This window comes from Bombina bombina, chromosome 5, assembly GCF_027579735.1.
Source record: "Bombina bombina isolate aBomBom1 chromosome 5, aBomBom1.pri, whole genome shotgun sequence".
NCBI lineage: Eukaryota > Metazoa > Chordata > Amphibia > Anura > Bombinatoridae > Bombina > Bombina bombina.
In genome coordinates, this window is record NC_069503.1 from 571,663,120 (window position 1) to 571,690,828 (window position 27,709).

General features: G+C 36.5%; 1 protein-coding gene across 1 annotated transcript in view; it reads right to left on the reverse strand.

Moving 5' to 3' along the window:
* Window positions 1-27,709, reverse strand: part of LOC128660587 (inter-alpha-trypsin inhibitor heavy chain H3) — a 180,008-nt gene that overhangs the window by 100,090 nt on the left and 52,209 nt on the right. The window contains exons 5-9 of the mRNA XM_053714517.1: window positions 24,226-24,388; window positions 21,980-22,090; window positions 19,338-19,463; window positions 6,955-7,071; window positions 6,702-6,870 (exon numbers count right to left, since the gene is read on the reverse strand). Coding sequence (XP_053570492.1) covers window positions 6,702-6,870; window positions 6,955-7,071; window positions 19,338-19,463; window positions 21,980-22,090; window positions 24,226-24,388 — 686 coding nt within the window. The remainder of the gene's footprint in view (window positions 1-6,701; window positions 6,871-6,954; window positions 7,072-19,337; window positions 19,464-21,979; window positions 22,091-24,225; window positions 24,389-27,709) is intronic.

A 27,709-nucleotide genomic window follows, 5' to 3' on the forward strand; every position in this document is an offset into this window, starting at 1 on the left:
GTCACCTCAATGCTTGATTATTTTTGGAATAGTATATACATTCAAAAGAAATATAATAATGAGGACATTGTACTTCTTACAGCTGATGCAGAAAAAGCCTTTGACTCAATTTTCTGGGAACATTTATTTCAGAGTCTAGTGAATTTTGGATTTAAAGATCAATTCTATTACTTTATTCGTAATCTTTATAATAATCCTATATCCTATCTTCTTATTAATGGAGCCTTCTCTCCTGAAATAAGACTTGAATGGGGTACAAGCCAGGGTTGCCAGCTCTCTCCCCTCTTGTTAAACATTGCCCTAGAGCCTTTGGCAATATGGCTAAGATAAGAACTGACTGGGATAAAGCTTGGGTCCCATTCTCTTAAAATTATCCTATATCCAGATGACTTACTCATTTTTCTCAAAAACTCTGCCAAGAGTTTACCTCAAGTGGCACAAATACTCTCTTTCTATAGCTCTTTCTCAGGGTATAAAATTAATTTCCAAAAAAGTGAGCTCTTATGTGTTCAGCCCCCTACACGTTGTCTTCTTAAACATCCATTTCGAGTTGTTCAGACTATTAAATATCTATTCATTTTTCTTAACAAGAACCCTAGTTCTTGGTACAAATTAAATTTCCATGACGTATTTCAATAACTAAGAATTGATCTGAGAATCTGGGCTTACTTTCCTCTCTCATTGACCGTACGTATAAACCTAATTAATGTTATTATTTTTCCTATGATTCTTTTTCTACTCCAGAATCTTCCTTTATTTATTAAAAGAGCGGATATTCATAGCTTTTAAGCACACTGTTCTAAATTGATTTGGAAAGATAAAAGAGCGCGTATCGCTTTACCTAGATTGATGCAAAAAAGAACCCATGCTGAGTTAGCATTTATCAAGATATATAATATTACGACTCTTGTTAAAATTGTGCTTGACTGGTTATGTGATTCTAGTTTTTTTGCCACTATGATTTGGAAGAATTTATTGTTTTTCCCTTTTAATTAAAAGCTCTACTACACTGCTCTGCTAACAAGTTACCCTCAGTTGCAGATAACCTAGTTTTGATTAAAATTATTATTGTGCCTTGACAGTGGTTTTGTACCTGCTTAGGGACAAGCTACAAACTTTCTAAATTCCTTCCTATACAAGGGAAGCCTGAGTTTATCCCTGGATTCTCCCAGGTAGTTTTTCATGCATGGGCTGATAAAGGGCTGAATTGATTATATTAATAAAGATTAGATAACAATCAAATTATTCAATTTAATTATCTCTCTCATAAATTCAACCTTCCTCGGTCTAATCAATTTGCCTATTTCAAACTCAGATATTATTTTAATTCTTTAGATTGGGACAGGGACGGTTTTGATATGCAGTCCGAAATCAAAATATGTATTAATAAGTATGCCTTGAGTTCTCATTCTATATCATTAATTTATGATATTTTGTTAAATAAACAAGGTCAAATTTACTTAGATAAATTACTATGCTATTGGACTCCCCAATTCTCTCCCATAGTCATTTCTAATATTCAACAAAGTTTTAATTATTTGGATCTATGTGAGGTTCCAATGAGTCATAAGAAATCCCATATTAAACTAATAAATAATGCTTATTTCACCCCCAATAAAATAAATCCATTTTTTCCTCTCCTTTCCCCTTCTTGTCCTCGTTGCTCATTTAAAGTGAATGTAAAGTTTAGGCTAATTGATAAAGTCAAACGATAGAAGTTAAAAAATGAATGACACTTTCTTTCATTAAATTGTTAATATATACTTATCTTTAGAGATATCTAAAATTAAATGCTATGCGTTTCAGAGCTGACGTTCTGGTCACCATTTTCAGCAATTGATTGACAGATGACTCATCTGCAATCAACTAATCGTTGTCCCCCCCCCGTCCCCCCCCCGGGGTGTTCGGCCCCTTTGCACAAACATCACAAACCGGCGGGGAGACAATGATTAGTTGATTGCAGATGAGTCATGCGTCAATCAGTTGCTGAAAATGGCGACCGGAGCTTCAGCTCTTAAACATATATTGTGTTATTTTAAATAAAGTTTGTAGCTTGTCCCGTTATATACTAACGATTTCATGAATGAAAGGGTCATTCATTTTTTAACTTCTATCATTTGACTTTATCAATTAGCCTTAACTTTACATTCATTTTAATACATTTTGGCAAAACACTTTCTTCTGGCATAATAACCTATACAAAGAAAGTTTACAATTTATGCAAATAATGTTTTTTTGCTGCTTAATGAAAGTCTTATCCCTTTGAGAAATGCTAGAACCATTAATACTATTATTCTAATCTCCCACCACCTGATTCTCGAAAACTGGAAGGCTCATACCTCTCCCAGGTTCTCTCACCTACTTAAGGATATTCAGTACCAAATTGTTTTTGAAACATGTAATGAAAATATATTCTCCAAAAAGAAGATAAAAAGGTATTTTAATAAATGGCTTCCCATAATTAAAACATATTCTCTTTTATCTCAAAAACAAATTCTCTCCCCCTTTTTAAGCTCTAACAGCTTTATGGATCTAGTCCTTTGTGACTGGTTCCCACATCAGTGGATCTCTAATAGGAGAGAACTTTAATTTCAAAAGGGCTTAGGGAAGGTAGTTAAAACTTGAAGAATAATCGGGGGAGATGGAGAGAATATTATGAATTCAGATAGGAGTAGTCTTGGGTTTGTAGCAGAGTCCTGAGAGTGGACATACAGGAGTCCCCCCCCCCCCCCGTATCCCTTCCATCACCCCCTTTTTTTGTGTTTAATTTATTTAATTTAAAATACCCCAACAGTGTATTCTTATGCAATGTATAGAAATTATATATATATATATATATATATATATATTCTTGGTCTTCTTTTTCCTTTGTATTATGGTCAAATAAGGTCTGATTTACATTGTATTTGATTTGTATCTTGGTCAAACATGGATCTGTCTGATTTACATTGTATCTGTACATTGATATGAATACGTCTACAGTTATTATTTTTCTGTTTCTCAAGAAACCTTCGCCTAGATTTAGAGTTCTGCGTTAGCCGTCAAAACCAGCGTTAGGGGCTCCTAACGCTGGTTTTGCCCGCTGGTATTTAGAGTCAGTCAGGAAAGGGTCTAACGCTCACTTTCCAGCTGCGACTTTTCCATACCGCAGATCCCCCTAAGCCATTTGCGTATCCTATCTTTTCAATGGGATCTTTCTAACACTGGTATTTAGAGTCTTGGCTGAACAAAACTCCAGCCGCAGCAAAAAGCCAGGAGTTAAGAGCTTTCTGGGCTAACGCCGGTTCATAAAGCTCTTAACTACTGTGCTCTAAAGTACACTAACACCCATAAACTACCTATGTACCCCTAAACCGAGGCCCCCCCACATCGCCGCCACTCTAATAAAAATGTTTAACCCCTAATCTTCCGACCGCACACCGCCCCAACCTACGTTATCCCTATGTACCCCTAATCTGCTGCCCCTAACACCGCTGACCCCTACATAATATTTATTAACCCCTAATCTGCCGCCCCCAACGTCGCCGCCACCTACCTACAATTATTAACCCCTAATCTGCCAACCGGACCTCACCGCTACTATAATAAAGTTATTAACCCCTAATCCGCCTCACTCCTGCCTCAATAACCCTATAATAAATAGTATTAACCCCTAATCTGCCCTCCCTAACATCACCGACACCTAACTTCAAGTATTAACCCCTAATCTGCCGACCGGACCTCACCGCTACTATAATAAATTTATAATAAAGCTAAGTCTAACCCCAACACTAACACCCCCCTAAGTTAAATATAATTTTTATCTAACGAAATAAATTATTTCTTATTAAATAAATTATTCCTATTTAAAGCTAAATACTTACCTGTAAAATAAACCCTAATATAGCTACAATATAGATAATAATTATATTGTAGCTATTTTAGGATTAATATTTATTTTACAGGCAACTTTGTATTTATGTTAACCAGGTACAATAGCTATTAAATAGTTAATAACTATTTTATAGCTACCTAGTTAAAATAATTACAAAATTACCTGTAAAATAAATCCTAACCTAAGTTACAATTAAACCTAACACTACACTATCAATAAATTAATTAAATAAAATACCTACAATTATCTACAATTAAACCTAACACTACACTATCAATAAATAAATTAAATACAAATAAATACACTAACTAACGTACAAAAAATTAAAAAAGAACTGTTACAAAAAATAAAAAAATATTTACAAACATTATAAAAATATTACAACAATTTTAAGCTAATTACACCTACTCTAAGCCCCCTAATAAAATAACAAAGCCCCCCAAAATAAAAAAATGCCCTACCCTATTCTAAAATAAAAATAGAAAAGCTCTTTTATCTTATCAGCCCTTAAAAGGGCCTTTTGCGGGGCATGCCCCAAAGATTCTGCTCTTTTGCCTGTAAAAAACACATACAATACCCCCCAACATTACAACCCACCACCCACATACCCCTAATCTAACCCAAACCCCCCTTAAATAAACCTAACACTAAGCCCCTGAAGATCTTCCTACCTTGTCTTCACCACGCCGGGTATCACCGATCTGTCCAGAGGAGGCTCTGAAGTCTTCATCCAAGCCCAAGCGGGGGCTGAAGAGGTCCATCATCGGGCTGAAGTCTTGATCCAAGTGGGCTGAAGAGGTCCATCATCGGGCTGAAGTCTTCTATCAAGCGGCATCTTCAATCTTCTTTCTTCCGGATCCATCTTCATCCCGCCGACGCGGAACATCCATCCTGGCCGACGACTTCCCGACGAATGACGGTTCGTCGGGAAGTCGTCGGCCAGAATGGATGTTCCGCGTCGGCGGGATGAAGAAGGATCCGGAAGAAAGAAGATTGAAGATGCCGCTTGATAGAAGACTTCAGCCGGATGATGGATCTCTTCAGCCGCCGCTTGGATCAAGACTTCAGCCCGATGATGGACCTCTTCAGCCCGATGATGGACCTCTTCAGCCCGATGATGGATCTCTTCAGCCCCCACTTGGGCTTGGATGAAGACTTCGGAGCCTCCTCTGGACGGATCGGTGATACCCGGCGTGGTGAAGTCAAGGTAGGAAGATCTTCAGGGGCTTAGTGTTAGGTTTATTTAAGGGGGGTTTGGGTTAGATTAGGGGTATGTGGGTGGTGGGTTGTAATGTGGGGGGGGTAATGTATGTTTTTTTTTACAGGCAAAAGAGCAGAATTCTTTGGGGCATGCCCCGCAAAAGGCCCTTTTAAGGGCTGGTAAGGTAAAAGAGCTTTTCTATTTTTATTTTAGAATAGGGTAGGGCATTTTTTTTATTTTGGGGGGCTTTGTTATTTTATTTGGGGGCTTAGAGTAGGTGTAATTAGCTTAAAATTGTTGTAATATTTTTATAATGTTTGTAAATATTTTTTTATTTTTTGTAACTTAGTTCTTTTTTATTTTTTGTAACTTAGTTCTTTTTTTATTTTTTTTACTTTAGTTAGTGTATTTATTTGTATTTAATTTATTTATTGATAGTGTAGTGTTAGGTTTAATTGTAGATAATTGTAGGTATTTTATTTAATTAATTTATTGATAGTGTAGTGTTAGGTTTAATTGTAACTTAGGTTAGGATTTATTTTACAGGTAATTTTGTAATTATTTTAACTAGGTAGCTTTTAAATAGTTATTAACTATTTAATAGCTATTGTACCTGGTTAAAATAAATACAAAGTTGTCTGTAAAATAAATATTAATCCTAAAATAGATACAATATAATTATTATTTATATTGTAGCTATATTAGGGTTTATTTTACAGGTAAGTATTTAGCTTTAAATAGGATTAATTTATTTATTAAGAGTTAATTTATTTCGTTAGATAAAAATTATATTTAACTTAGGGGGGTGTTAGTGTTAGGGTTAGACTTAGCTTTAGGGGTTAATACATTTATTAGAGTAGCGGTGAGGTCCGGTCGGCAGATTAGGGGTTAATAATTGTAGGTAGGTAGCGGCGACGTTGGGGGCGGCAGATTAGGGGTTAATAAATATAATATAGGGGTCGGCGGTGTTAGGAGCAGCAGATTAGGGGTACATAGGGATAATGTAGGTTGCGGCGGTGTACAGAGCGGCAGATTAGGGGTTAATAATAATATGCAGGGGTCAGCGATAGCGGGGGTGGCAGATTAGGGGTTAATAAGTGTAAGGTTAGGGGTGTTTAGACTCGGGGTACATGTTAGGGTGTTAGGTGCAGTCTTAGGAAGTATTTCCCCATAGGAAACAATGGGGCTGCGTTAGGAGCTGAACGCTGCTTTTTTGCAGGTGTTAGACTTTTTTTCAGCTCAAACGGCCCCATTGTTTCCTATGGGGAAATCATGCACGAGCACGTTTTTGAAGCTGGCCGCGTCCGTTAGCACAGCTGGTATTGAGAGTTGCAGTGGCGGTAAATTATGCTCTACGCTCCCTTTTTGGAGCCTAACGCAGCCCTTCTGTGAACTCTAAATACCAGCGCTATTTAAAAGTTGCGGGGAAAAAAAGCACTCGTAGCTAATGCACCCCTTTGGCCGCAGAACTCTAAATCTAGCGACTTGTGTGGTGCGCTGAAAACATAAACAGGATTTCTTTTTTCTGTCTACACTGTTGGATTATAAATAAAGAATTAAAAAAAATACATAGAAAAGACAGTATTGTAACAAAATATAAATTATTTCCTTTGTATATTTACTTACTACCCCGATCATAAATAGAGTTCACAAATATTCTAGCCTCTTCAACATTCTGTGGAGTGGCTGGCATTAGCTTCTCTTTCCATACTTCTAACCTTCCATCAAATGTTATAAAGTTAAAGTGATCATGCTCTTTGATGTCTTCTAATATTTTAAGTAGGGCTTCTTTTGTCTGAAAATAAACACAAAGCACACAATAAATTACACAAAACATAGTCCCATACATATCTAGAAATTGTTATGGGTTATAACTTACCTGCTTCATCTTTTGGCCCCACATTGAACCACTTCTGTCAATTACAAAAATTGCATTTTTTGGCACCACCGGGAGCTTGGAAGGAGCAAAATAATGTACAAAGTATCCATTTACAACCTAAACAAAACAATAATTATTAATGAGTGTGTATCTGTAATTACTGACAATAAGATCAGGTAAAGTATTAATTAGAAATGATCTGTAACAGAATAAGCATAATAATATACCACTGGTACTTTCTGGGGAATTTAGCTGTAAATAATTTTAAAAGCATTGCAGATCCCGGATCCCCTAAATTGTAATTATCTAGCCCCAACCTCCACATAGTCAAAGTAAAAAAATCAGTGGATCCTCACCATTATTGATCTTGGCACAATATCAAATATCAAATCTTTTCCCCAGAGTCATTAAGCTCATCCTCACTACTGCTATTACGTACAACGCTTCCAACCTCCCCCCTCAAAAAAGTCACCTAAAATTAATAGAACTTTTTCCAAATAATATTAATTCTGGCAACGATCGTTTTCTGTATCTTCCTGTCACAGCACCAAAGATCAATCACAGTCATCAAATGAGTATAAACGAGTTTAATGAGGGAGAATCCTTGATTGCGGAAGGTGTCTAGCAGTAGTGGGCCAAAGTTAATATCAAAGGTGGCTGATGCAATTAGGATTATTTGTGGTATACTAAAATTTTAGTTAGGTTTAGTTAAATGTGCAGCATCTGGGAGGAAAGGGTTAATTGCTTGTGTAAATTTGATTAAGATTAAAGGTTATTGTTAGGATTAATTATGGTTGTGACTGGTACAAATAGTGTGGATTAAGATGTGTAATAGATTCCAGCTAAGAAAATTGTGGTGGGGTAGTGTAAATTGCAAAGGAATCCAGTACATTTAGGGTTAGCTGGGGTGAGGTTTTAGTGTAGTTAGGGTTTATAACAGTTGGAAGGGGAAACAATGGGCGCGATCCGATATAGATCATAGTTTGCGGCGCAAGCGAGGGAACCCGCGTCGCCCACAGTTTCAGCTCGCAACTCAAGCTATCCCATATATGGCGCCGTCAGATGCTAATGTGCCGTAAGTCGGATAAACCAGCGATGTCCAGAAATCTGCGCAAGTACAAATTTCTGGCGTCGCCAGTGACTTACGGCACGTTAGAAACTGCCGGCGCCTACAAAACCTAACTAAAGTCTAAATCACCCGCACTGTCTAACACGCCTCCCTAACATAGGCCGACATGTCTAACACGCCTCCCTAACCTAGCCCGACACGTCTAACCCTCTATCCGCTATCCCCCTCACTATCCTAACCATAAAATATGTATTAACCCCTAAACCTCCGCTCCCGGAGCCCGCCGCTACCTAATAAAGTTATAAACCCCTAAACCGCCGCCAGCTATATTAAATCTATAACCCCCTAAAGTGAGCCCCTACCCCGCTGCTATCTATTTTAAAATTATTAACCCCTAATCTAATCCCCCTACCCCGCCGCCATCTATATTAAATTATTTAACCCCTAAAATACTAAACTATCCCTACCACTAAACCTAAGTCTAACCCTACAAATAGCCCTGAAAAGGGCTTTTTGCGTGGCATTGCCCCAAAGTAACAGCTCTTTTGCCAGCCCTTAAAAGGGCTTTTGGCGGGGCTTTGTCACAAAGTAAACTGCTCTTTTGCCTACAATCTACATCCCCCTACACCGCGGCCACCTATAATAAATGTATTAACCCCTAATCTAATCCCCCTACACCGCCGCCAGCTATATTAACTATATTAACCCTAATTATATTAGGGTTAATATAGTTAATATAGTTATTATATTATATATATTAACTATATTAACCCTAATTATATTAGGGTTAATATAGTTAATATCGTTATTATATTATATATATATAAAGTATAATAACCCTATCTAACTCTAACATCCCTAACTAAACTCTTATTAAAATAAATCTAATATTTATATTATTAATTAAAATATTCCTATTTAAATCTAAATACTTACCTATAAAATAAACCCTAGGACCTAGATTTGGAGTTTGGCGGTAGCTGTGAAAACCAGCGTTAGAGGCTCCTAACGCTGGTTTTAGGCTACCTCCGGTATTTGGAGTCACTCAAAAAAGGGTCTAACGCTCACTTTTCAGCCGCGACTTTTCCATACCGCAGATCCCCTTACGTCAATGCGTATCCTATCTTTTCAATGGGATCTTTCTAACTCCGGTATTTAGAATCGTGGCTGAAGTGAGCGTTAGAAATCTAACGACAAAACTCCAGCCGCAGAAAAAAGTCAGTAGTTAAGAGCTTTCTGGGCTAACGCCGGTTCATAAAGCTCTTAACTACTGTACTCTAAAGTACACTAACACCCATAAACTACCTATGTACCCCTAAACCGAGGTCCCCCCACATCGCCGCAACTCTATTAAATTTTTTTAACCCCTAATCTGCCGACCGCCACCTACGTTATTTTTATGTACCCCTAATCTGCTGCCCCTAACACCGCCGACCCCTATATTATATTTATTAACCCCTAACCTGCCCCCCACAACGTCGCAGCCAGCTACCTACAATAATTAACCCCTAATCTGCCGACCGCGAAGAGCCGCCACCTACATTATAGCTATGTACCCCTAATCTGCTGCCCCTAACACCGCTGACCCCTATATTATATTTATTAACCCCTAATCTGCCCCCCTCAACGTCGCCTCCACCTGCCTACACTTATTAACCCCTAATCTGCCGAGCGGACCTGAGCGCTACTATAATAAAGTTATTAACCCCTAATCCGCCTCACTAACCCTATAATAAATAGTATTAACCCCTAATCTGCCCTCCCTAACATCGCCAAAACCTAACTTCAATTATTAACCCCTAATCTGCCGACTGGAGCTCACCGCTATTCTAATAAATGTATTAACCCCTAAAGCTAAGTCTAACCCTAACACTAATACCCCCCTAAATTAAATATAATTTTAATCTAACGAAATTAATTAACTCTTATTAAATAAATTATTCCTATTTAAAGATAAATACTTACCTGTAAAATAAACCCTAATATAGCTACAATATAAATTATAATTATATTATAGCTATTTTAGGATTTATATTTATTTTACAGGTAACTTTGTAATTATTTTAACCAGGTACAATAGCTATTAAATAGTTAAGAACTATTTAATAGCTAAAATAGTTAAAATAATTACAAATATACCTGTAAAATAAATCCTAACCTAAGTTACAATTAAACCTAACACTACACTATCAATAAATTAATTAAATAAAATACCTATAATTATCTACAATTAAACCTAACACTACACTATCAATAAATAAATTAAATACAATTCCTACAAATAAATACAATGAAATAAACTAACTAAAGTACAAAAAATAAAAAAGAACTAAGTTACAAAAAATAAAAAAATATTTACAAACATAAGGAAAATCTTACAACAATTTTAAACTAATTACACCTACTCTAAGCCCCCTAATAAAATAACAAAGCCCCCCAAAATAAAAAATGCCCTACCCTATTCTAAATTACTAAAGTTCAAAGCTCTTTTACCTTACCAGCCCTGAACAGGGCCCTTTGCGGGGCATGCCCCAAGAAGTTCAGCCCTTTTGCCTGTAAAAAAAACATACAATACCCCCCCCAACATTACAACCCACCACCCACATACCCCTAATCTAACCCAAACCCCCCTTAAATAAACCTAACACTAAGCCCCTGAAGATCATCCTACCTTGTCTTCACCATACCAGGTTCACCGATACGTCCTGGCTCCAAAATCTTCATCCAACCCAAGTGGGGGCTGGCGATCCATCATCCGGCGGCTGAAGAGGTCCAGAAGAGGCTCCAAAGTCTTCATCCTATCCGGGAAGAAGAGTAGATCCGGACCGGCAACCATCATCTTCCAAGCGGCATCTTCTATCTTCATCCAATGAGGACCGGCTCCATCCTGAAGACCTCCACCGCGGACCCATCTTCATCCGGCGACGTCCAACTGAAGAATGACGGTTCCTTTAAGGGACGTCCTCCAAGATGGCGTCCCTCGAATTCTGATTGGCTGATAGGATTCTATCAGCCAATCGGAATTAAGGTAGGAATATTCTGATTGGCTGATGGAATCAGCCAATCAGAATCAAGATCAATCCGATTGGCTGATCCAATCAGCCAATCAGATTGAGCTCGCATTCTATTGGCTGATCGGAACAGCCAATAGAATGCGAGCTCAATCTGATTGGCTGATTGGATCAGCCAATCAGATTGAACTTGATTCTGATTGGCTGATTCCATCAGCCAATCAGAATATTCCTACCTTAATTCCGATTGGCTGATAGAATCCTATCAGCCAATCGGAATTCGAGGGACGCCATCTTGGATGACGTCCCTTAAAGGAACCGTCATTCTTCAGTTGGACGTCGCCGGATGAAGATGGGTCCGCGGTGGAGGTCTTCAGGATGGAGCCGGTCCTCATCGGATGAAGATAGAAGATGCCGCTTGGAAGATGATGGTTGCCGGTCCGGATCTACTCTTCTTCCCGGATAGGATGAAGACTTTGGAGCCTCTTCTGGACCTCTTCAGCCGCCGGATGATGGATCGCCAGCCCCCGCTTGGGTTGGATGAAGATTTTGGAGCCAGGACGGATCGGTGAACCTGGTATGGTGAAGACAAGGTAGGATGATCTTCAGGGGCTTAGTGTTAGGTTTATTTAAGGGGGGTTTGGGTTGGATTAGGGGTATGTGGGTGGTGGGTTGTAATGTTGGGGGGGTATTGTATGTTTTTTTTTACAGGCAAAAGAGCTGAATTCTTTGGGGCATGCCCAGCAAAGGGCCCTATTCAGGGCTGGTAAGGTAAAAGAGCTTTGAACTTTAGTAATTTAGAATAGGGTAGGGCATTTTTTATTTTGGGGGGCTTTGTTATTTTATTAGGGGGCTAAGAGTAGGTGTAATTAGTTTAAAATTGTTGTAAGATTTTCCTTATGTTTGTAAATATTTTTTTATTTTTTGTAACTTAGTTCTTTTTTATTTTTTGTACTTTAGTTAGTTTATTTCATTGTATTTATTTGTAGGAATTGTATTTAATTTATTTATTGATAGTGTAGTGTTAGGTTTAATTGTAGATAATTATAGGTATTTTATTTAATTAATTTATTGATAGTGTAGTGTTAGGTTTAATTGTAACTTAGGTTAGGATTTATTTTACAGGTATATTTGTAATTATTTTAACTATTTTAGCTATTAAATAGTTCTTAACTATTTAATAGCTATTGTACCTGGTTAAAATAATTACAAAGTTACCTGTAAAATAAATATAAATCCTAAAATAGCTATAATATAATTATAATTTATATTGTAGCTATATTAGGATTTATTTTACAGGTAAGTGTTTAGCTTTAAATAGGAATAATTTATTTAATAAGAGATAATTAATTTTGTTAGATGTAAATTATATTTAACTTAGGGGGGTGTTAGTGTTAGGGTTAGACTTAGCTTTAGGGGTTAATACATTTATTAGAATAGCGGTGAGCTCCAGTTGGCAGATTAGGGGTTAATAATTGAAGATAGGTGTCGGCGATGTTAGGGAGGGCAGATTAGGGGTTAATACTATTTATTATAGGGTTAGTGAGGCGGATTAAGGGTTAATAACTTTATTATAGTAGCGCTCAGGTCCGGTCGGCAGATTAGGGGTTAATAAGTGTAGGCAGATGGAGGCGACGTTGTGGGGGGCAGATTAGGGGTTAATAAATATAATATAGGTGTCGGCGGTGTTAGGGGCAGCAGATTAGGGGTACATAGGGATAATGTAAGTAGCGGCGGTTTACGGAGCAGCAGATTAGGGGTTAAAAATAATATACAGGGGTCAGCAATAGTGGTGGCGGCAGAATAGGGGTTAATAAGTGTAAGGTTAGGGGTGTTTAGACTCGGGGTACATGTTAGAGTGTTAGGTGCAGACGTAGGAAGTGTTTCCCCATAGCAAACAATGGGGCTGCGTTAGGAGCTGAACGCGGCTTTTTTGCAGGTGTTAGGTTTTTTTTCAGCTCAAACAGCCCCATTGTTTCCTATGGGGGAATCGTGCACGAGCACGTTTTTGAGGCTGGCCGCGTCCGTAAGCAACTCTGGTATCGAGATTTGCAGTGGCGTTAAATATGCTCTACGCTCCTTTTTTGGAGCCTAACGCAGCCATTCTGTGGACTCTCAATACCAGAGTTATTTTTATGGTGCGGCCAGAAAAAAGCCAGCGTTAGCTACGCGGGTCCTTACCGACAAAACTCTAAATCTAGCCGTAAGATAGCTACAATATAATTAATAATTACATTGTAGCTATGTTAGGGTTTATATTTATTTTACAGGTAAATTGTTAATTATTTTAACTAGGTATAATAGCTATTAAATAGTTATGAACTATTTAATAGCTACCTAGTTAAAATAATTACCCAATTACCTGTAAAATAAATCCTAACCTAAGTTACAAATACACCTACACTATCAATAAATTAAATAAACTACAAATATCTATCTAAAAATACAATTAAACTAAACTAAACTAAATTACAAAAAAAAAAAACACTAAATTACAAAAAATAAAAAAAAGATTACAAGATTTTTAAGCTAATTACACCTATTCTAAGCCCCCTATTAAAATTATAAAGCCCCCCAAAATAAAAAAATGTCCCTACCCTATTCTAAATTAAAAAAATTTCAAAGCTCTTTTACCTTACCAGCCCTTAAAAGGGCCTTTTGTGGGGGCATGCCCCAAAGAAAACTGCTCTTTTGCCTGAAAAAAAAAACACAATACCACCCCCCAACATTACAACCCACCACCCACATTCCCCTAATCTAACCCAAACCCCCCTTAAATAAACCTAACACTACCCCCCTGAAGATCTCCCTACCTTGTCTTCATCCAACCGGGCCGAACTCCTCATCCGATCCGGGCGATGTCTATCCAATCGGCAGCAAAGTCTTCTTCTATCGGGCAGAATCTTCCATCAAGCGGCATCTTGAATCTTCTCTCCACCGACGCGGAGCATCCATCCCGGCCGACGACTGAACGACGAATGAGGTACCTTTAAATGACGTCATCCAAGATGGCGTCCGTAGAATCCGATTGGCTGATAGGATTCTATCAGCCAATCGGAATTAAGGTAGAAAAATCTGATTGGCTGATTGAATCAGCCAATCAGATTCACGTTCAATCCGATTGGCTGATTGAATCAGCCAATCAGATTGAGCTTGCATTCTATTGGCTGTTCCGATCAGCCAATAGAATGCAAGCTCAATCTGATTGGCTGATGCCAAGATTGCTAAACCGCCACTCCCGGACCCCGCTGCCACCTATAATAAACGTATTAACCCCTAATCTGCCCCCCCCTACACCGTTGCCACCTATAATACATTTATTAACCCCTATCCTGCCCCCCCTACACCGCCACCACTGTAATAAAATTATTAACCCCTAAACCTAAGTCTAACCCTAACCCTAACACCCCCCTAACTTAAATATTAATTAAATACATCTAAATATTATAACTCTTATCAACTAAATTAATCCTATTTAAAACTAAATACTTACCTTTAAAATAAACCCTAATATAGCTACAATATAAATAATAATTATATTGTAGCTATTTATTTTTATTTTACAGGCAAATTTCAATTTATTTAACTAGGTACAATAGCTATTAAATAGTTATTAACTATTTAATAGCTACCTAGTTAAAATAAAGACAAATTTAACTGTAAAATAAAAACTAACCTAAGTTACAATTACACCTAACACCACACTATCATTAACTAAATTATTTATATTTAAAACTAAATACTTACCTGTAAAATAAACCCTAATATAGCTACAATATAAATTATAATTACATTGTAGCTATTTTAGGATTTATATTTATTTTACAGGTAACGTTGTATTTATTTTAGCTAGTTAGAATAGTTATTAAATAGTTATTAACTATTTAATAGCTACCTAGCTAAAAGAAATACAAAATTACCTGTAAAATAAATCCTAACCTAAGTTACAATTAAACCTAACACTACACTATCATTAAATTAATTAAATAAATTACCTACAAATAACTACAATTAAATACAATTAAATAAACTAACTAAAGTACCAAAAATAAAAAAAACTAAGTTACAAAAAATAAAAAAAAAATAAGTTACAAACATTTCAAAAATATTACAACAATTTTAAACTACTTACACCTAATCTAAGCCCCCTAATAAAATAACAAAGCACCCCAAAATAAAAAAATGCCCTACCCTATTCTACATTAAAAAGTTAACAGCTCTATTACCTTACCAGCCCTTAAAAGGGGCTTTTGCGGGGCATGCCCCAAAGAAATCAGCTCTTTTGCCTGTAAAAAAAAAATACAACCCCCCTAACATTAAAACCCACCACCCACATACCCCTACTCTAACCCAAACCCCCCTTAAATAAACCTAACATTACCCCCCTGAAGATCATCCTACCTTTAGCCGTCTTCAGCCAGCCGACCACCGATGGAACAGAAGAGGACATCCGCAGTGGCCGAAGTCATCATCCAAGGGGCACTGAAGAAGTCTTCCATCCAATTGAAGTAATCATCCAAGGGGCGCTGAAGAAGTCTTCCATCCGATTGAAGTCATCATCCAGGCGGGGTCTTCAATCTTCATCCATCCGGAGCGGAGCCATCTTCAGACGAGCCGATGCGGAGCCATCCTCTTCTACCGACGGACTAACGACGAATGATGGTTCCTTTAAGTGATGTCATCCAAGATGGCGTCTCGAATTCCGATTGGCTGATAGGATTCTATCAGCCAATCGGAATTAAGGTAGGAAAAATCTGATCGGCTGATTTAATCAGCCAATCAGATTGAGCTCGCATTCTATTGGCTGTTCCGATCAGCCAATAGAATGTGAGCTCAATCTGATTGGCTGATTGGATCAGCCAATCAGATTGAACTTCAATCTGATTGGCTGATTAAATCAGCCAATTAGATTTTTCCTACCTTAATTCCGATTGGCTGATAGAATTCTATCAGCCAATCGGAATTCGAGGGACGCCATCTTGGATGACGTCACTTAAAGGAACCATCATTCATCGGTAGAAGAGGATGGCTCCGCGTCGGCTCGTCTGAAGATGGCTCCGCTCCGGATGGATGAAGATTGAAGACTCCGCCTGGATGATGACTTCAATCGGATGGAAGACTTCTTCAGCGCCCCTTGGATGATGACTTCAATCGGATGGAAGACTTCTTCAGCGCCCCTTGGATGATGACTTTGGCCACTGCGCATGTCTTCTTCTGTTCCATCGGTGGTCAGCTGGCTGAAGACGGCTAAAGGTAGGATGATCTTCAGGGGGGTAGTGTTAGGTTTATTTAAGGGGGGTTTGGGTTAGAGTAGGGGTATGTGGGTGGTGGGTTTTAATGTTGGGGGGGTTGTATTTTTATTTTACAGGCAAAATAGCTGATTTCTTTGGGGCATGCCCCACAAAAGGCAATTTTAAGGGCTGGTAAGGTAATAGAGCTGTTAACTTTTTAATGTAGAATAGGGTAGGGCATTTTTTTATTTTGGGGTGCTTTGTTATTTTATTAGGGGGCTTAGATTAGGTGTAAGTAGCTTAAAATTGTTGTAATATTTTTGAAATGTTTGTAACTTATTTTTTTTATTTTTTTGTAACTTATTTTTTTTTATTTTTTGTACTTTAGTTAGTTTATTTAATTGTATTTAATTGTAGTTATCTGTAGCTAATTTATTTAATTAATTTAATGATAGTGTAGTGTTAGGTTTAATTGTAACTTAGGTTAGGATTTATTTTACAGGTAATTTTGTATTTCTTTTAGCTAGGTAGTTATTAAATAGTTAATAACTATTTAATAACTATTCTACCTAGTTAAAATAAATTCAAAGTTACCTGTAAAATAAATATAAATCCTAAAATAGCTACAATATAATTATTATTTATATTGTAGCTATATTAGGGTTTATTTTAAAGGTAAGTATTTAGTTTTAAATAGGATTAATTTAGTTATTAAGAGTTATAATATTTAGATGTATTTAATTAATATTTAAGTTAGGGGGGTGTTAGGGTTAGACTTAGGTTTAGGGGTTAATAATTTTATTATAGTGGCGGCGGTGTAGGGGGGGCAGGATAGGGGTTAATCAATTTATTATAGTGGTGGCGGTGTAGGGGGGGCAGGATAGGGGTTAATAGGTATTATGTAGGTGGCGGCGGGGTCCGGGAGCGGCGGTTTAGGGGTTAACATATTTATTGTAGTGGCTGCGGGGTCCGGGAGTGGCGGTTTAGGGGTTAACATATTTATTGTAGTGGCAGCGGGGTCCGGGAGCGGCGGTTTAGGGGTTAATCAGTTTATTAGAGTGGCGGTGGGCTCCGGGAGCGGGGGTTTAGGGGGTAATACATTTATTTAGTTGCGGCGGTGTAGGGGGTGGCAGATTAGGGGTGTTTAGACTCGGGGTACATGTTAGGGTGTTAGGTGTAGACCGCTCCCATAGGAATCAATGGGATGTCGGGCAGCAGCGAACATGAACTTTCGCTATGGTCAGACTCCCATTGATTCCTATGGGATCCGCCACCTCCAGGGCGGCGGATTGAAAACCAGGTACGCTGGGCCGGAAAAGTGCCGAGCGTACCTGCTAGTTTTTTGATAACTAGCAAAAGTAGTCAGATTGTGCCGAACTTGTGTTCGGAACATCTGGAGTGACTTAAAAATCGATCTGTGTCGGACTGAGTCCGGCGAATCGAAGCTTACGTCACTAAATTCTACTTTTGCCGGGCTGTAGTGTTTGATAACTACAGTGAATCAGCCTCGCCACAAATACGCTGCGGAATTCCAGCGTATTTGAGGTTGACGGCTTGATAACTAGGGGCCTGTCAACTGTGTATTTACTGTAAATAATAGGGGTGTTATACTGTGTATTTACTGTAAATATTTCACATTCCAATGTTCTGCACATAGCAGAATATGTTCTATGTATTTTTAAATATATATTCCTTTATATATGTTTGTATTTATCTAAACCTATATATAATCATATATATATATATATATATATATATATATATATATATATATATACAGTATATATATTTATATATATATATATATATATATATATATATATATATATATATGTGTGTGTTTATGAATAAATAGAACATATTCTGCTATGTAAACTATTCATATTTTCATGTCAGGTTAGCGCAGATGAGACTATGCGAATGCGATCACTATCCTTGCTGTACTGCTGTAATATTAGAATGCATAAAGGTACCTGACCCTGGGAAAGTTACTAGCTAGCTTGTCTCCTGTGTGCTCCTACAGTCTTGGGCTGCTTAAAAGTTCCTGATACTTACAAAATTACTAGATTGTCTCCTGTATGATCACTGTTGTACTGCTGCAATGTTGAAGTCTGTAGTTACCTGATCCTAGCAGAGAGTCTAACTTATTTCCTGTGTGTTCCCTGCTACACTGTGCTGTGAATTTTGCTGTGTAAAGATATGAGTCCCTGGCACAGTTATTAGCTTGTTTCCTGTGTTCTCCCATTGTGCTGATACCAACTTGAATGGTCTAAAATTCCTAAACTGACTGCTGTATCTCTTATGTATTTATTCTCCATTGCTGTAATTGTTTCACCACCTGATTAGTACTTCAGTTTCTGATTGTTAGTCTACTTCCTGCTTCAGAGAAATTCATTCACCCCTTATCTACCAGTTATACATCTATATAACTATACATTACCCACATACCATTGCTTCTTATTAGAATGCCTGCTCATACATTTGGCTTCTAAAGCAAAGAACATTGTGAGAAAAGCTTTCTCTCCAGTCTGGTGCCAGGTCTCACATGCAAGTTAAGCTGTTTTACATCAGTAGGTATTGCCATTCTGACAATTAGATAGCAGTAATGCAAACAGAAACACAAGTTGTGAGAGCTTCACTAACTTTATCATTTTCCAGGGTATCACTGTTTATTGTATCACGTCTATTGTGTCACCTCTCAAATCTACACACCAGGAAGATTGTCTTATGTTTGCTATTGCAAATCCTGTATTTACCCCTCAGCTTTACTTAGAGCCCCAATGTGCAAAAGAGAAAAAAAATCACCCAAGCTATCATGGAATGTATTTTATCAGAATTATGATTGATTAATGTAGAGAAGTAGACATGGAATACATACATTTTGGCTGTAGCCTTGTCTAATAGTTTTATGTCTCTTGATTCAAAATGTGTTTTTTCATGTTAATGGATTAAGAAAATAAAATTTTTTACATCCGTAATGGCTTCAGTAGTTATAACAAAGTTGTACATTTTAGCCAGATTCATCCATCTATTCCAAAACTGCCTGAAATAAATAGAAAGAACATCTCTTACTTGTAATTTTCCAGGGGAGTCTCTATTGACATCATATGTAACAGTGAAATCTCCATCCAGCAAAGTAGTTTCACAATCTGGACATGAGCGCTGCTGGTCAATTGTTGGATTAAAGGAGATATGACCCTAGAAGTAAAAAACAATGCATTTATTTTTTATCAAGCATGCAAATGTACTGTATATTGATATTTCATAATGGACCTCTTGCCCACTGTGCCTTTAGGATATAGTTGCACCTCCGTTAACGAGGCAAATATAGACCTAAACCTATGTCTGGGGTTAGCTGTACAAATCCTTAGTTCAGAGGAGAATTGCCTTTTTTACAATGAGGAACCCATTTAGACAACTTAGGTGTAAGATTGTCTTCATGCAATATTCTAACCTAAATTTCCCTTAAAGCCGAGGAAAGAGTGGTCCTCTGAACCAACTGAAAGCCTCTTCTCAACATCTTTACCATCAAAGCTTCATTAAAAGTCTGATTCAACTTATCATTCAGTTTAGGTTGTACTACATTTTTTCTCAAAGAATAATCTCACATTTAAAAGCAAAATTTGACAGCTGAAAAGAAGAATGAGCGCAAATACCAGGGTTGTTTCAAATGAGCCACTGAACATAGAGGTTGATCATAATCTACTGTCCAATTTGTTTTTTGTGTGTTTTCAACCTGAAAATTGCACTTTTCATTTTGGTGCGATCATAATAACACATTTTTGGGTGTTTCTCAGAGTCGCAAGAATGTTTTGTCTCACTAATAAAACCTCAATTTTGAACATAGATAGAAAATTTGCTTGGTGATTACAAACCCTTATTTCTATACTTTTTAACAGGTTTCAAGACCATTTTACATGTACTGTAATTATTTGACACATGATAAAGTTCATAAATGGCCTTTTTGACATCTTTGCAAGTATTTTAAGATAATTTGGAATAACTCTATTATGTTGCACATATGCAAGATATTCTTAAATGGCAACTTAATAGAGTTATAATTTGGAATAACTCTATTATGTTGCACATATGCAAGATATTCTTAAATGGCAACTTAATAGAGTTATTCCAAATTATCTAAAAATACTTGCAAAGATGTCAAAAAACAACTTTCTAATTACTCTTATTATTAAATTTTCTTCATTCTCTTGCTATCTTTATTTGAAAAGCAATTATTTAAGTTTAGAAGCCGGATTTTTGGTTCACATCCTGGGTTGTCCTTGCTTATTGGTGGATAAATGCTGTCCAGAAAATTGGCTGGCTCCTTAGCTTAGATGCCTTCTTTTTCAAATAAAGATAGCAAGAGAACAAAGAAAAATTGATAATAGGAGTAAACTAGAAAGTTGCTTAAAATTGCATGCTCTATCTGAATCACAAAACTAAAATTTTGGGTTTAGCATCCCTTTAATTTTAACATGACAATTATTATTTTTCTTACACACTGTACAAATGGTACAATACTAATAAAAATAATGGGATAGTGTAGTTAAAATTAAACTTTCATGATTCAGATAGGGCATGCAATTTTAAACAATGTTCCAATTTACTTTTATCATCAATTTTGCTTTGTTCTCTTGGTATTTTTGTTGAAAGCTAAACCTAGGTAAACTCATATTCTAATTTCTAAGCCCTTGAAGGCTGACTCTTATCTCAGTGAATTTTTAAAGTTTTTCAAAGCTAGACAGCGCTAGTTCATGTGTACCATATAGATAAAGTTATGCTCACTCTCGTACAGTTACCTAGGAGTCAGCTCTGATTGGCTAAAATGCAAGTCTATCAAAAGATCTGAAATAAGGGGGCAGTCTACAGAGGCTTAAATACAAGGTAAACACAGAGTTAAAATGTATATACATATACCTGTGTTGGTTATGCAAAACTGGGGATTGGGTAATAAAGATATTATCTATCTTTTTAAACAATAAAAATTCTGGAGTAGACTGTCACTTTAAATATGTTATTAGGAGGATTTTGCTTGAAAACTTGTTTGTGGCCAAGTCTTTTTTTTTCAGCTGAATGCATCTGGGATTATGATCATATGAAAAACATGCTGAAATCAAAACCAAAACCTACATATTGGCAGCCAATATTGGAAAGATTCTGATCGAGGCCATCATTTTAAAAATATAAATCTGCATACTAATTATCAGGCTAGTTTTTACTTTGAGTACTCATTAAAAAATCTAAAAGCCTGACATCATTGATGACATAATTACTGGGTTAATCAATCTCATAATCATAATGATTTGGCAATATCCTAGATAGTTGATTTAAACACAGTAAGTATGTTAGCTTCACTTTTATTCTTCACTATCTCATGCCCAATTTCTAACCATGTAACAAAAAAAAAAAAAAAATATATATATATATATATTTTGTGCTGCTGCTGGCTTGTAGCTTTTACTTTGATTTTATTTAAGTTTCAGCTGCTGTTCAGCTGCCCTGGATGTGTTTTTTATAGGTATTAGCAAACTCATTTTGTTAATTAATTTCTTCTGAGTAACCCAATAATAAATATTGGATAAAACTAAAGACATTTTCTGTGATTATTGATTCATTCATAATGAATGTATTTACTTTACATGATGTACTCATAATAGTAGTGAATGTATTAACAAACAGTTCTTATGGTCTCTTGTTCTCAGTATTAAACTTACCTTATTTCCAGAAAAGGATTTTTGAATCACTGGCCATAAGTCATTTGTTGCAAATGTTGCATTGGCATCTAAAAACGTAATTCCTTGCGGCTCATATATATCAATGTCAATCTGTAATGGGAATTAAGACTATATTAATGATCGTTCTTTTTCTTTATTGTAACAATTATTTTTCTTTAAATGTATATAATTAACAAAGACATAATAGACTTCAATGACAAACATTGCATAATGTTTTCTAAATGATTAAAATATACCCTGATGTTCTTCCATATATACTAACATATTTAGCCTATTATGTAGAACATCCATGGGTGGTGACACCTTGGAGATAAAAATAATCATCTGTAAGAGCACAGATGCCCACCATGCAAATAACATAACAGCCTAGATTCCAATTAGAGTGTGTAAAGTGCACTATCAATACCACAGGACTACACTAAGATTACTACACAATTTGGTTTTACTAATCCATGGTAATACAGAATTACCAGAGAATGTTTAGCACGTCTGATGTCCCTTTAGTGTTTCCTATACTCTCAAAGTAAAGAGCAAGACTATTTGAAGTATTTCTTAACATTACTTCAGCTTTAGCACAGTGGACCTAGGGTACTTTTATGTTAGCTGAAGAGTGAAAGCCAAAAGAAGCGTTACTAGCACTCACTAAAATAGTCTATGGGGAAAGGGAGTAAGCACTACCACACTAACCTTCTAAGCTTTGCATGCCTGTGGATTTCACTTGAGCATTAATTTTTTACTTTCAACTTATAATGGGACAGATTACGATTTATGCACGAGAGATAAGGGGTTTATCGCGGGTGTTTGCGATCATCGAGTTTAACGCTGGTATTACAAGTTAAAAGTAAACGCGATCGCTTGAGCGCAAATCTGCATATACAGTATATATTTGCAGACATATATATATACTGTATATAAATACATATAAACACATAAATTCATAGGTATCATATATATATATGCATTGGAACCCTTTGCAGTTAAGTAACTGAAAACATGAAAAACCATATTTGTGCAATATTATTTTTAATAAAGTTTTATACTGTGTATTTACTTTAAATATTTCACATTCCAATGTTCTGCACATAGGGGAATATGTTCTATGTATTTATAAATAGATATTCCTATTTCTATCTGCATATATCAAAACATATATATATAATTATATATATATATATATATATATATATATATATACAGTATATATATATATATATATATATATATATATATATATATATAAGTAAAGTTATATATTGTACCAAAATACCATCAGATATATGCATAAATATGTATTTAGGAATAAATAGAACATATTCTTCTATATGAAGAACATTGGAATGTGAAATATTCATATTTTCATGTTGGGTTAAGGCATATGAGAATATGCGATCAGGTTTGTGCACGAGTAGGGTGTTCGTTTTTTCCCACTTTTTTTCTCCATTGACTTCTATGGAGGAATACGTGAACGCACACGCAATATTCTAAGTCTGGCTTTTTGCATGCATCGGGTTAGCGCACAAGCAAAAACAGTTTACTTTCAACTAATGATATGAGCTCAACCCGACGAGTACAAAAAACATACTTCTAGCGCAGTTAACGCTCGAGCGGGAGTGTTAAAGAGCTCCACTTGTAATCTTGCCCAATATGAGCAGCAGAATAATAGCGCTATTGATTTAACTTGAGTAGTGTTAGTGCTGAGTAATGCTTTTATTTTTACACTCTCCCTGTATTTTAGGAAAACATTTGTAACAGAGCATGCACAAGATCATATGAAAGATATCGCTTTACACTAAAGGGACACTGTACCCAAATTTTTTCTTTTGTGATTCAGATAGAGTATGCAATTTTAAGCAACTTTCTAATTTACTCCTATTTTCAAATGCTCTTTATTCTCTTGGTATCTTTATTTGAAATGCAAGAATGTAAGTTTAGATGCCGGACCATTTTTGGTTAACAACCTAGGTTGTCCTTGCTGATTGGTGGATAAATGCATCCACCAATCAAAAACTGCTGTCCAGAGTTCTGAACCTAGAAAAAAGCTTAGATGCTTTCTTTTTCATATAAAGATAGCAAGAGAACGAAGAAAAATTGATAATAGGAGTAAATTAGAAAGTTGCTTAAAATTGCATGCTCTATCTGAATCACAAAAGAAAAATTTTGGGTACAGTGTCCCTTTAAGCACAAACATAGTACAATATAGTGTTTAAGAAAAATAAATCAGTTACCTTGAATTTTTTGACAAGTGCCTTTGGCTTCACCTTAATAAACATTTCATATTTTCCTAGGTTGCGCTTCAACAGTTCTTCATAGACCAATTCAAATGTCACTTTGCTCTCTGATGCTACATTGACTGACACCGTAAATTTCTCTGTCTTCCTACCAGAGGCCCTAGAAACAGAATATGGTGCATGAATCCCACCATCACTAGGCAATACATAGGAATTACATAAATAGTTTAAGAACCATTTAACTGTCCTAATAGCACATAGTATAAAAACAGTTAGTAAGTGTAATCCGTAATGTTTTTAGAAGATTTAATTAGAGCAACGATATTAAACTTAAATGAGTTGCTCTTGTGTTCAATGTAAGTATAAAGATTGTAGTGTCTATGTACTTTTAAAAAATACATTTAAAATCTTAGGCAGATAAAAAGCCTATGTATTAGGACTGTATAATTGGGTCTTCTATTTTGTAAAAAAAAAAAAAAAAATTGTATCACCTATAATTTGTAAATAGCAAGTAGGTTGTGTCTCTCTCTGTTTTAACTGAACAGAAAATTTACATTTGTATCCTTCTCTTAGCATTAAGTATTCAGTTTTGTGAATTAGATGACAAGATCTATTCATATAATTTCTTCTATAGTATTTTACTGATAGGTCTACTGATTTATTTATGTTGCATCTTCACTGGTGCTTGCTTGATACCACTAGGGAAGGCTCTCTAGAGTCTAAGACATTCAAGTTACAACAACCAGTACTTTGTCATGACAGTGATAAAATTGAGGCTTTAATATAGCAACACATCCTTGTTTTTCTCCTCTTCTCTTGTTAATAAAATATCCTCTGACATAATGTTACTTAAAGGCTACTACAGAAGTTGTTTTTAAGTATTTTTCCCCCCCAAAAAAGTTATTTTTTTAACTTAGTTTTTTTTAAGTGGTCTTAGGCTAGTAGTGGGTATGGGGGTATAGGTTAGAGTACATTGTAGGTTAGGGGATTTTGGGGTAGGGTGCTCAGCAAGGGGTGTGAGGTACAATTAGGGGTAATAGTGGAACTTTTCTTTGCATTGAGGTTGTGTTTTTTAATGTTTTATAGTGATTAGGGATTTCTAGCTGTGGGGGTTTATGTACTGAGGGATCTAGAAAAATGTATTCTCATCATCTTTATTGAGGCTAAATAAGAATAGGCTTGTTTGTGAATTCTGTGCTGCACATTTCTCATGAACACCCAAAATGCACAAAATAAATATTGAAAGTATCATGCAACTTTTTTTTATGCACAATTATGTTTCTGTGTCCTGTTATGCTCTGCAAACCCCCCCCCAAAAAAAAAACAACATATTAAAGCAGACTGGAATACAGCTTGGCATTTGCTTTTTCCTGATAAGTTAAAAAAAATAGTCAGAAAACAATATCAAATATATATATTTTTTTGTCAAAATAAATCACAAACAAAACATAAAAAAAAATCTTTTTTGGGAATAGATTTTAACTTCATGGATATGATCGCTTATTCCTTAATAGAAAAAATAGCTTAATGGAAGTTTTTTAGATTAAATGTTAAAAAAGGTTATTTATTTACAAGATACAAGTCCCCTTTTGTTTGTTTCAATAGTCAATCCTAGCGTTTCAAAAACCTTAGGATTGACTTTCACTTTAAGTGAATCTGCAAAAAAAAAAATGTTTTAACGTAACAGAGCATTCTTTCTTTCAGTAGAATATGGCACAGGGCATCTGTTTTATTATTACGACATTTAAGCAATTTTATCTACATTTTTGTTAAGCATATTTGGGAACAGTTCATGCATTCTTGGGTAATTAAAAATATCAAAACAGATTTAGGATGTTAATCTAAATTAATGTTGTTTAAGGGCTCTACTGTACATCCTTTATGTTATTTACTAAATCAACTTATAAGTCTAGCAAACGAAAATCCTAAAATTCTGCATTAAGATCTATTTGTATGACTTTCGGAGGTTGGGACTACTGGATGGAAGCAAATAGTAAGAGCTCTACTCTCAAGACCTGAATAAGTGTCTTTTTTGTTGCAATTTTGCAACCATCCAGACCCCCACAGGCTATATCTGACTGGGAGACCCTATTCTGGTCATTTCTAGTCAATTTCTTATCTGTACAGGGTGCGCCATCTACCCTACCCCCCGGTCGCAACAACTGTTACTCTGCAGCACACGTGGCTTGTGAAACAAGCACAAAGGAGAAGCAAAAAACTGTGGCGTTTGGACTCCTTCCTAACTGAAGTACCGCTGACTGGTGGGGGAGAAGCAATTAGTAAACTTACCACCTAGTGTTCTCAATGAGGCCTCTGCCGAGCCGGATAGACACAGGATCGCAAGTTTGAGACTAGGCCTACTACGCAATTCCCAGCAAGTGGAAGTAGTGCTCTGCCTCCTCACACAGTGCCTACCAGCGATAATTGCACCCCCATATACTAATCCCAGTTTGGCACTTGAGAATAGGAGTGAGAGGTTCCCGAATATCAGCATTAACATATGGAAGGGTCATAGAAGAAGCACATAGGGCCGCAAGTGCCATTTTAGTTTGAGTGTGCATATCAATCCTCGCCGCTTTCCACAGAAAACAGAGGGGACAGTACACTGACAAGCCCCTTCATAGAGATACTAGGGTGCAAGTAAAGCTTTGCTTCATTTGACTAAGGGCCCTTGGACTGGTACGGGCTATTTTCTGATGCTCAACATTTGTATAGGGGCCTAGATAGATTAGACTGCCAGTCACCATCTTAATTTACACAGCCAGACCACGCTTACACATTGAGTACACTTAACTGAGCAGCGACAAAATTCTACAATCTAGTGCTCTAGCTAACCCAAGGCAGGAGACAAGGTTCTTATTAACCCTTGATGGAACTGGACTGTCACTTATATTAACAACATATGTATCTGTATTAAAAAGCACCCCTGATATCTCCTATTGGGCCTCAATCCCCCATCAAAGACATCATGAGCCATAGGGCAAAAACAACAGAAAGAAAGCATACTGTGGAAATCTATGCTGAAAGCCTGGCTTGGGGTAAATGCATTGAACAAATGTCTTAACTGGAAGAGCTTAAATCATTCTTCCTCCGAAAAATGGACTCCTTACCGGCGGGGGTAGATACCCTGACGAGTGAGGTTATGCAGTTTTCCTCATGGCTGAGCTCTGCAGAGTCTGTATCTCTGAAGTTGAAGACAGGCAAACTAACACAGAAGCGTCACTCAAGCAACTTGTCAAACAGAATTATATACTCCAGGAACGGGTCGAAGACCTGAAAAATAGGAGTCGCCGCAACAACCTACGAATAGTAGGAATACCGGAGTCTGTCAAAGGAAAAGATCTCTTAGAGTTTACTGCTCTCACGTTTCCTAAGATGCTGGGCATACCAGCAGATATTCTCCCCATTGACGTGGAAAGAGTTTACCAGGTGGGACCAGAAAGAACTCTTGAGCATACTGTATAAAGATGAGGCCTAGACA